The sequence below is a fragment of the Desmodus rotundus genome, chromosome 9, assembly GCF_022682495.2.
Source record: "Desmodus rotundus isolate HL8 chromosome 9, HLdesRot8A.1, whole genome shotgun sequence".
NCBI classification, from domain to species: Eukaryota; Metazoa; Chordata; class Mammalia; order Chiroptera; family Phyllostomidae; genus Desmodus; species Desmodus rotundus.
This window is the reverse complement of record NC_071395.1, coordinates 54,111,817-54,122,991: the sequence shown is the minus strand read 5'-3', so window position 1 is coordinate 54,122,991 and position 11,175 is coordinate 54,111,817. Positions and strand designations below refer to the sequence as shown.

Here is an 11,175-nt window from a genome sequence, read left to right as displayed (position 1 = left end):
CTGGAAAACTAAGACGTCAGTAGCAAGTGAGAACTTGTTATTGGGGACTCATTAGAATCTAGGTGATAGGAGGTCAAAGGAGTAGGGTGGGGTGGGGGAAGGGAAAAGAAATGAGGAAGGGGGCACGGTATCTCAGAGAAAACTCGGGCCCTCGGAGAAAAGTGAAAGGGACGAGAGCCGCCACACCGCCCCCGCCTGACGTTCGCCCCCGCCTTCCTTTTGCGCAGAATCCTCCCCGGCTGCTGCAGCGGCGCTGCCCCCACCAGCCTGCACGCCGTGATCGATCGCAGGCTGCGTCAGAATTCTCCCGGAGTATAAATAGTGGTGTCCGGACCGCGCCGAGCCGCACACAGCCATCCATCCATCCTCCCCTCTCCCTCTCTCCCCGTTCTTCTTTCTCTGCAGGTCCCCGTTTCCGCTGCGAGCCAGAGGGGCACCGCCGCCACCATGAGTTCCTTCAGCTACGAGCCGTACTACTCCACTTCCTACAAGCGGCGCTACGTGGAGCCGCCCCGGGTGCACATCTCCAGCGTGCGCAGCGGCTACAGCACCGCGCGATCCGCCTACTCCAGCTACTCCGCGCCGGTCTCCTCCTCGCTGTCCGTGCGCCGCAGCTACTCGTCCAGCTCCGGCTCCTTGATGCCCAGTCTCGAGAACCTCGACCTGAGCCAGGTAGCCGCCATCAGCAACGACCTCAAGTCAATCCGCACCCAGGAGAAGGCGCAGCTGCAGGACCTCAACGATCGCTTTGCCAGCTTTATCGAGCGCGTGCATGAGCTGGAGCAGCAGAACAAGGTCCTGGAAGCCGAGCTGCTGGTGCTGCGCCAGAAACACTCAGAGCCGTCGCGCTTCCGGGCGCTGTACGAGCAGGAGATCCGAGACCTGCGCCTGGCGGCAGAAGACGCCACCAACGAGAAGCAAGCGCTGCAGGGAGAGCGAGAGGGGCTGGAGGAGACTCTCCGCAACCTGCAGGCACGCTACGAGGAAGAGGTGCTGAGCCGAGAAGACGCGGAAGGTCGGCTGATGGAAGCACGCAAAGGTGCAGACGAGGCGGCTCTGGCCCGCGCGGAGCTCGAAAAGCGCATCGACAGCCTGATGGACGAAATCGCCTTTCTGAAGAAGGTGCACGAGGAGGAGATCGCAGAGCTGCAGGCGCAGATCCAGTACGCGCAGATCTCTGTGGAGATGGACGTGTCCTCCAAGCCCGACCTCTCCGCCGCGCTCAAGGACATCCGCGCCCAGTACGAGAAGCTGGCTGCCAAGAACATGCAGAATGCCGAAGAATGGTTCAAGAGCCGCTTCACCGTGCTGACCGAGAGCGCTGCCAAGAACACCGACGCCGTGCGCGCCGCCAAGGACGAGGTGTCCGAGAGCCGCCGCCTGCTCAAGGCCAAGACCCTGGAGATCGAAGCGTGCCGGGGTATGAACGAAGCGCTGGAGAAGCAGCTGCAAGAGCTGGAGGATAAGCAGAACGCTGACATTAGTGCTATGCAGGTATGGCACTGGGCAAAACACAGTGTGTGGGGGTGGGAGAGGACCGCAGAAATAGGGGGGTTGGTTGAGGGCACGCCCAGAAAGTGGGGGGCCAGAGATGAGGCCTCTGCACGTAGCTATTGGGGGGTAGGATTTGGTTCCGTGAACTGCCTTGGAGGGGTGGGGCACTTGGAGGGAGGGGGTGGGGATGTTGTGCTTGGTGCAGTGGAATCTGTGTTCCGCATTAAAGCTGCCCAGCCCTGCAGGATGTTTGTTGGGTGGGGTGGATGAAGGGGGAGGGGGTGGCAGCTAGGCGTTGCCTCTGGCCTGCCTCTCTACTGTCCTGCATTAGCCACCAGTTGCTCTGCAGCATGGATTGGACCATCTGATTAATGAATACAGTGAAGAACCCTCATTAGTTCTGAAGAATACCTGTGATCATCATGCTTTCTGAATCATTTTACCGACCACTAATTTCCCTTAGCAGGTAGACAGGAATACTCAAAACTGTGGTAGATAATGATTTCACAGTAATACATTTTTTTTAAGGATCTCCATTTTCAGGGGTTGAGAAAAAAAATCATAGCTACATAGAAAATATTTTAGGTGAAACAATTTTTTAATCAACCTACTTCTTTCTCCTATAAAGAAATGTATTTCTTGCATGTGACCTGGATAAAGTTAACTAATGAATGCAAAACAAAGTTTAAAATATCAATTTAGTTCCTTGCAGGCACTTAATGATGATCATTAGACTTCATTAAAGAGAACAAAAGAATTTTTTATCAAAAAAATTTCCATCATTTAAAAAAATTTTTTTTCATTATCTCATGTTTCATGAAGTTGGATTTTTTTTTTCCCAAGGAAGGAAAGATTTAACCTTCTCTTCTTCTTTAAGAAGACAAAAGGCAGCTGATTTAGGGGAGATTTTTCCTAAGGCGTGCACTTTGATTTTAACTAAACTCAGGCTTTTGCAGCTGTACTACAGTAAAATGGTAGCAGTAGGGACATATGCTTGGATTTTTTTTTTCTTCTAACAGGACACAATCAACAAATTAGAAAATGAATTGAGAACTACAAAGAGTGAAATGGCACGGTATCTAAAAGAATACCAAGACCTCCTCAATGTGAAGATGGCCCTGGACATTGAGATCGCAGCTTACAGGTGAGCACACAGAGGACCAACCAGGCCACCCCACTCACTTGACCTCAGGGAGGAAGTCAGGTTTCAATGATGCTGAATCAGATAAGAATTAATCCTGGGAAGAATGAGTTTTTAGCTTCCCATTACACTTTAAATTCAATAGGATTATTTTTAAAGTTTTAAAAAATTTGTGTTGTTGTCTTTATTCTGGTCTCTGTTATAACATCTCCCTGCTCCTGTTTGCATGTACCTTTAAGGGTGGTATTAGGGGAAGGGGTAGGGGATGGGTGGTAGGCTCAGATCAAGTCATTCAATGCACTTCCTGTGTTCAAGTGTGGTAACCTCATCCTATCCCTGCCTCCCTAGGAAACTCTTGGAAGGTGAGGAGACCCGGCTCAGTTTCACCAGTGTGGGAAGCCTAACCAGCGGCTACTCCCAGAGTTCCCAGGTCTTTGGCCGATCAGCCTACGGTGGTCTACAGACCAGCTCCTACTTGATGTCAGCACGCTCCTTCCCTTCTTACTACACCAGCCATGTCCAGGAGGAGCAGATCGAGGTGGAGGAGACCACTGAGGCTGTGAAGGCTGAGGAAGCTAAGGATGAACCCCCCTCTGAAGGGGAAGCTGAAGAGGAGGAGAAGGAGAAGGAAGAGGCTGAGGAAGAGGAAGGAGCAGAAGAGGAAGAAGGTATGATAAAACACCAAATGCCTACAACTTCAAGTGAGGACTGAGTGTGGGTACTTGTTAGGAGATGGGTAAGGTAGATGAAGCCTTGCTTATGCCAAAGATGTTCCATTCATATATGAGTTTAGAATGTTAAATGATACATTTATCCTTCAGTAAGCACCTGACTTCTCGACCTGGCTGTCCTCCCTGAGAGAGAGGCACGTCTCTGCTTAGCTTGGCAGTTTTTTGAAAATAGCATTTAAGAATATCCTCCTCCTGTTCTTGTCATTCCTACTAAACATTTTAAAATATATTCATTGACCACAGCAGTTCAGTGTCTTAACAAACAAAACAAATACCAACCTATAATAAAAGAAATACTGAGCTCCTAGGGGGGAGTAGAGAGCTTCCAGCACCTAGAAGTGCTCTCATTCTGTGTATGGGAGTGTATGGGCAGGGGCAAAGTGTTCCTGGTGGGCATGGCAGCTGTGTGTATTTTGGCAGAGTAGAGCCAACAGGTTTTTGGGAAGCATTCTGACATTTGTGATTTCCCCCAAAACCTAAGCAAAAATATTTGGACTGAACTTACCCGGGATTTGAAGTTTGTATATCTTTTCTTTTTTTAATGTTAAAGCTGCTAAAGAAGAATCTGAGGATGCAAAGGAGGAAGAAGGAGGTGAAGGTGAAGAAGGAGAAGACACCAAAGAAGCTGATGAGGACAAGAAAAAAGATGAAGGTGCAGGGGAGGAACAAGCAACCAAGAAGAAAGATTGAGCTCCCCTTTCCTTAATTATTTCTGGACAACCCTCCCGAAACCAGGTCAACCCCATCACCAACCAAGCAGCTGAGTTCCAGACACTATATGAATTAAGAAGTCAATATATGTAATTCTGAGATGACTCGGGTTGGAAATTCAGTGTTGTGCTATGACTTTTCTCCTTATGCAGAGTACCTGTTTGCTTGCAGAGTGGCTTCCTGGCTTGCTGCCAGCTGTGCATGGTCCACGCTTATGAGTTCAGGATCTATGGCAATGTGAATAATTCAGATGTTTACAGTCAAAACACATGAATACATGAATTCACTAATGTTACTGTTAAACTTCATGGAAAAAATAGTCCTTTGAACCTTTGGTGGTTAGAAATTGAAGACCTCAAATTATGTGCAATAAATAGTAAATAAAATTACACTGAATGACAGTTTTTTTCTGTGGTTGTTGACTTAATTAACCATCTGAAAGAAGGCACCAGTATAAGCCATATACAAGTGAACTATTGACCTCCAATTTTTAAGTCAAAATTTTAACAGTTATAATGTATTTTTTGCCCTGTAATTGGTAATTCTGAGGGATACAATTAGGTCATGACCATTCATGAAATTTTGGCCCTCAAAAATTTTACTGATAATAAACCTGAGTAAATGGGTGTCTCGGGTTCTTTTTCTTTCACAAATAACCAACTACTTTGTCCCCATAGAATGTACTGTATAATGTTGGGAATGACTTTCTTGGAGGCAATTCTGAAATTATGTGAAAAATACATTCTTTATGGTAAACAGGTAACTTAAACACCACTACATAATAAAAAATGTGATTGGGATAGAACATGAGTCCTGCCCGTTTATCACTATAACCACATTAAAATACATAGTCTAAATATCATGGGCAGAAGTTGAAACCCAAGCAAATGATATCATCAGAAGGAATAATTTTTTTTAATCAAGGTATAATTTTGGATGGGGAGAATAAAGATATCAAAAGTTATTTTCATTACAAACATGTTGCCTGCAATCCTGAGCTCATGATTTATGTGTTATTAGCTTAATTCTGTTGCTTCAAGATAGCAATATTTAATGCCACTAGTTTTAAACCTTTTATGAACTACAGATACAGGTAATGAAATTGTTCTGAGTCACTAAAGTGGGGGGGGGGTTCTATACACCATCGCTCTGCATGTCTATTGGGAAATATTTGGACTTTGGTGACAGCTCTAACTGGTTGGACGTTGCATCATATATGCACCCTGTTCATCCTCTCTGTCCACTGTAAAGTTACAGAAGCTCTTGCACTTGCACTTGATGTGGAATGTCAATGAAATTATTGATTACCTGCTGTTCTGCTTCTGTTCTTACACAATTGCTTTGTTGGCTAATTTTGTTTAATACTCATTCTTTAGACAACTTTCAAGTCATGAATTGAACCTGAAAGCAAAGTGGTCTCCATTTAAAGTTATCTGATCCCTTCCCATTACCTATTTCTAGTTAAATATATGTCACCACATAAATAGGTAAAATATTGCTTTATCTACCATGATGCTGTGGATTTGAACCTATGAAGGTTCTCAGTACACTGGCTTCTGTAAGGACTAGGAGTCACCTCAGAAACCAAGCTTCACATTTATGTTCATTAAATATGGGATACTGCACATGGTATATTTCAGAGAGATGCAAATTACATGTAAAAGAGCAACTTTAGCCACATGGAAACAGCTGGTTGGTTTGACAGTTATTTGATGTAAGAACACTGTACCATACTCCATCCTGTGTGCCACAATAAAATACTGAAAAACCTAAGCTAAATGGGTGTGAAGTCTTTATAATTTTTTTCTAAATTTGGTACCTTGGTCAGCACGCTTCTCACTTCTGCTGCCTCCTGAGCTCCAGTTTCTCTTAGCATCCAGTTGATGCGCCAGTCCTCAGTCACCCAGTTCTGCAAGCCAGACACTGTGTATGACAGCATACCTTCCACGCGCTTTCCTCCAGCTCCTCCAGCCTAATCTCCCTGAGTCCTATTGACTTTGTTAGAGTAGAATGAGCGACCTGAGGGGAAATAAAGGCAGGGCCCTCACCATTGCCACCTAACAAAGAACTTAATACAGGAGGCAACAAGCAAAGGAAGACAGGTCTCACCCATTGACCCAGTAATCCTGAGCCTGGTTGGATGAGGCTGCCAGGCATTCAAAACTACACAAGTGAATTATAATAGTGCCAGGGTTTGGGGGGTGGGGGTTTGCCCTTGAAAGTCTATGTGTGTCATCCCCACTAGCTGGGAAAAGGAAAACTTCAAGACTGTGTATGCATCCCAAGGCCTGGAAGGGAGAAGGGTGAGGGTCCACAGTGACCAAAGAAGGAGCCCATGAAATAACTTTGGTTAACTGCCTGCTTCTCATTACATATACAAAATGAACAAATGGAGTCTGGAGCCAGATAAGAATTTGGCTAACAGACCCTCACACATACCTGTATTTGGGTAGTCATGTCTCCCCAGGAAAGCTGGCTCCACCTTGACCCGTCAATCAATATGTAACCCCAACCCCACCAGCTTCCTCTATGTCCTTAGACTCATTGCTTTATCTACATGGTAGACATGGTAGACTTTTACACACTTGCAATCAGCATCGATTTTTATGATCACTTGATAAATGTCCTCATCCCCTGCTACACTGTGGTTTTCAGGAGTATGGCAATCTGACCTCTTGCTCACCATTTAACCCCTAGGATTTAGCCCAATTCCTGACATAGGAGAGCATGATAAATATTGATTGGATTAAAAATTCTTGACAGATTAAAATGCCTTTGGGAAGGCTAGAAAACCAAGAGTAGTCAATAATCAGTCCCAGCCTAGTCAGCACCTCATGGAAAGAGCAGAGAACAAAATCAAGTTTCTGTTCCGGATTCTAGCATTGTTTGTTATGGAGAGCTGGCCACCCCCCACTGCCACCCCCATTCTGGCCTTGCTGTCTTAGCTACATAGAGGGTTCAGCAGCCGATGTCTGAGATCCTTTCAAAATTCATGATTCAAAATTTCCTGGAAATCTTTTACAGGCTCAAGGTCAATGGCTGAATGGGAAGCATGCATATAACTATTGTGTTATGCTAAAACTCATCACTTAAAGGGAATTATTAGACTCAGTTTCATTAAGTTGATAAGCAATTAACTTGATTCCTTTTCTTTTTCACAGGAAAGTTCTAGTGCCATCAGAGGACTTGCTGTGTCTCAGGCACCGATCTAAGTGCATTCACTCATCAATTTCTCTCACACAGCGATGTTAGCAGTCCAGTGGGATTATCACCAGTACACTTGAGGCATTGAGGTTAAGTAACCTGACCAAGGTCACACAGGTAGTTTGTGGCAGGGCTAACATTCAGACCTCACAGTCCAGCTCTGTCGTCCATGTCCTGGACTGGTTCACCCGACTGTCCCCTCTGTAGGTGACCTTGGGAGGCATCCTCATGTGCCAGAGCTTATTTCACAGGCACGTGTTGTCACGGTGGCCTGGGACTTTTCACACAATTACTGGAATTTTTACAATGCAGTCCTTGTTCCATTCAAGGGGTATATTTATATTCACAATGGTGCCTTGTAGTTACTTAAGATGCTCCAGATTTTTGTTAATTCCTTTGATTATTTTTGTCCATATTGTAATCCCTCTGCTTAATTTTAAGATGTTGAAAGGCAAGAACCAGGTTTATAAACAGAGATGAATTTAAAGTTTATCTTCAAGGGATTATCAAGTTTCAGGATGTTGTTTCCCATGGTGTTATTTTTCCATCTGGTCACCATTTTCTAGTTTTGTTTACATTTAACTGGTTCTCTCTCTCTCTCAACCAAGAGAGAGAGGAAGGGAGTTAGAGAGAGAAACATGGATTTGTTGTTCCCCTTATTTACGCATTCATTGGTTGCTTCTTCTATGTACCCTGAAGAGATTGAACCTGTAACCTTGATGTATTGGGACACGCTTTAACTAAATGAGCTACCTGGCCAGGGTCCTCAGTTGTTTATATTTCTCCTTTTCCTCCTTCTGCTCTTCCTTTACTCTTTTTTTCTTCCTTTTTCTCCCCCTTCTTGCATATCTTCTTGTTGTAAGCCATTTTAAATAATTTTGGGAAAGGGATAAATGTTGACCAAATAAGTAAGTAAATAAATAAATGTCTTTGTTTCCTTCCACAACACCCAGCAAAGTGCCTTGCATTTATGGAATGTTCATAAATGTTTGTAGAATGATGAGGTTTACTATTTGTGAGAACCCTCCATAAACTGGACAGCATGGAGAAGTCCTCCCCCTACGGGGGCAGTGTGAGATGTCAGCATTGGCCCAGCCCTCATTCTTGCAGGCATACCTCGTTCGATTACGCTCCATACATCTCTTGTTTTTCACAAGTTGAAGGTAAGTCCCTCCACCAGCAAAAAGATTACAACTCCCTGAAGGCTCAGATGTGGTTAGCATTTTTAGCAATTAAGTATTTTTAATTAAGGTGTGCACATTTTTAGACATAATGCCATGCACACTTAGTTGACTATAGTGCAGTGTAACCTCTATGTGCACTGGAAAACCAAAAAGTTTGTGTGGCTCACTTTATTGCGATAACCCCAACCACCTTTCTTGAGGTCGTTTGGAATCTAGCCCACGATGTCTCCGCGGTCTGCCTGTATGTGGAAGGGGCTCTCAGTGCAGAATTCAGGCAATTTTCCTTTTGAGAAAATGTCTGCAGGATGCAGTGCAGGGAATTACACGAGTGAGGCGGCGGGGGCCATTTTCAGTTTAGGGCCCTTTAGAAAACTCCTACTACAGAGTCTTATATGAGAGCTAGAGAGACAAAAGGTAAAGCTTCATGAAGAAAGGTAAAGATAATGAAAAGACATCTTTTTCATAAAAGATAAACAGCATGAAAGCCCAGAAAATAACTATCTATAGTTTTTTAGTTGTAATTCAACCCAGGTATGATTTGTGTATGGAGGTTTTTCAAAAAATAAATAAAACAACAATATTTTTTAAAGTTAAAAAGGAAAAAATCACATTTCCTCCTTTTAACTACTGTTATTTTCACATATATATTTTTCTTTATTCCTTGTTTCTATTTACGTATATTTTGACATACCTCGCCCATTCATTCCACACACATTAATTGTGCACTCAGTGCCAGGCGCTGTGTGTGTGTGTGTGTGTGTAAACAGGTGATGAACAAATAAACACGTCAATAGGTAGGTGACATTGGAACTAAGCCACACGTGCAAGGACCTGGAGAGTGTTCCAGGTAGACAATCAGCAAATGCAAAAGCTTGGCTTGTTCAGCAACCCATCTCCCCTCCCATCCTACCAAGTGCCTTATGTTCACGAGTGAATATTAAGAATATTTATTAGACAGAGTAGGAGGTAGGGATGCAGGCAAAAGCCAGATTATGCAGGGGCTTGGAGATCAAGAAGTTTAGATTTTATTCCTTGTGTAATTAAAAACTGTTGAAAGAGTTAAGCAGAAGAAGGTGATATGATCTGATTTCTGTTTTACAATGACCACTCTGGCTCTTGTCTAGAGAATAGGCTTTAGAGAAGCCAGAATCAAAGTGGAGACATGAACAAACTAAAAGGCTGTTTTAGTCTTGGTAAGAGAAGATGGCACCTTAGAAAGGGACCGTAGCAGTGGAGATGGCCTAATATGGTGGGATTTAGGAAATTTTTGAGGTAATTATTTTTACTAACAGGATGAATGCATAAAGAAGGAAAGTTGTAAACAGTATCTTATTTTTAATAACTACATAATATTTCAACAAATTAATAGGTAGCATGTATTAGTCTTCTATTGTTATTTAACAAATCACTCCAAAGCTTAGTGACTTAAAATACCCCAATCACTCATTGTTTTTTAGTTTTGCTCATCAGAAATTTGGGAGTGGTTCAGTTGGGATGTTCTGGCTCTGGGTCTTTAATGAGTCCACAGTCAGATGTTGGCTAAGCTTACTGTTACAGGAAGGCTTGACTAGGCCTCCAGAATCTTCTTCAAGGTGGCTCGCCTGTTTGGCTGGCAATTGCCTCTCCATTTGGTCTTTTCCACCGGCTGCTTGAGGATCCCTACAACATAGCAGCTACCCTCCTCCAGAGCAAGGCCTCCAAAAAACCAGGGCAGAAGCTGCAATGTCATTTATGACCTAGCCTTAAAAGTCACACATCATCATTACTACTGTGTCCTCCTGGTCACAGAGACCAGCCAGTCTGGTGCAGTGTGAGAAGAAACTACAAAAGGACATAACAAAAGGTGAAGGTCACTGGTTGCTACCGTAAGATAGTGGGCATGTGATTCTTCTTCTTTTCTTTTCCTTTTTTTCTGAACAACAATCATCCATTCAAGAGATTCTGAAACAATTCCAGCTTCAAATATTTCTTTGTTCTAACTTTTTTTCCCCCTCTGTCTCTTTCTTTTTTAATCCTCAACCAAGGATATGTTTATTGATTTTAGAGAGCGAGGATGGGAGAGAGAAACATCAGCTTGAGAGAAACATTGATTGGTTGCCTCCTGCATGCACCCGGACCTGGAATCAAACTAGCAAACATTGGTGCATGGGATAACGCTCCCACTAACTGAACCACTCAGCCAGGGCGGCCATGCATATCTTTGTCAGTAGATATCTTGATGTTTGTGGAAGTATGTCTTTAGTGATGCCTCTAATGGACTTTTGTGTTCAAAGGGTATTATGTACATTTCAAAAACTCCTTAGATAAAGCCCCATTTTTTTTCTATAAAGCTTGAAATCTATACTTCAAGGCCTTAGTTTTCCTGCATTAACTCATTTGATAGCTAATTGGGATAAATATCATGTTAGCCAATTGGGATAAATATGGCAGCTAATATGTGACTCACGGTAAGTTGTGACAGAAAAACAAAACTGTTTATTGTTTTGTGAGATGGTCAGTCCCATCACAGTTGACACCTTAGATTTTTTTAATACCTTAGGTTCTGATATAGTACACACATGATCTTAAGTGGGATATTTCTCGTGAACAAAAGCTGTGTTATTAGAAGTAGCCTTAAATATGAAGTGGCTTTAGAAAAGCACTGAGATGCTGGAAATGAGGACATGGCTTCTTGCAGCTATTAAAGGCAGTGTCATTTGTGTATCGATGG

General features: G+C 43.5%; 1 protein-coding gene across 1 annotated transcript; it reads left to right on the top strand.

Moving 5' to 3' along the window:
* Positions 1-327: 327 nt before the first annotated feature.
* Positions 328-5,390, top strand: NEFL (neurofilament light chain). Its single transcript, XM_024560925.4, has 4 exons — positions 328-1,494; positions 2,514-2,638; positions 2,984-3,303; positions 3,917-5,390. Exons 1-4 carry the CDS (start codon positions 448-450, stop codon positions 4,054-4,056), a joined length of 1,632 nt encoding a protein of 543 aa, XP_024416693.1. The 5' UTR covers positions 328-447; the 3' UTR covers positions 4,057-5,390.
* Positions 5,391-11,175: the final 5,785 nt, after the last annotated feature.

What these genes read in the sequence shown, in the direction of transcription:
- NEFL (XM_024560925.4), top strand. Translation starts at nt 448, where the DNA reads ATGAGTTCCTTCAGCTACGAGCCGTACTACTCCACTTCCTACAAGCGG. An exon ending in CTGACATTAGTGCTATGCAG is followed by an intron (nt 1,495 to 2,513) that starts GTATGGCACTGG and finishes TTCTTCTAACAG; the next exon opens with GACACAATCAACAAATTAGA. An exon ending in AGGAGCAGAAGAGGAAGAAG is followed by an intron (nt 3,304 to 3,916) that starts GTATGATAAAAC and finishes TTAATGTTAAAG; the next exon opens with CTGCTAAAGAAGAATCTGAG.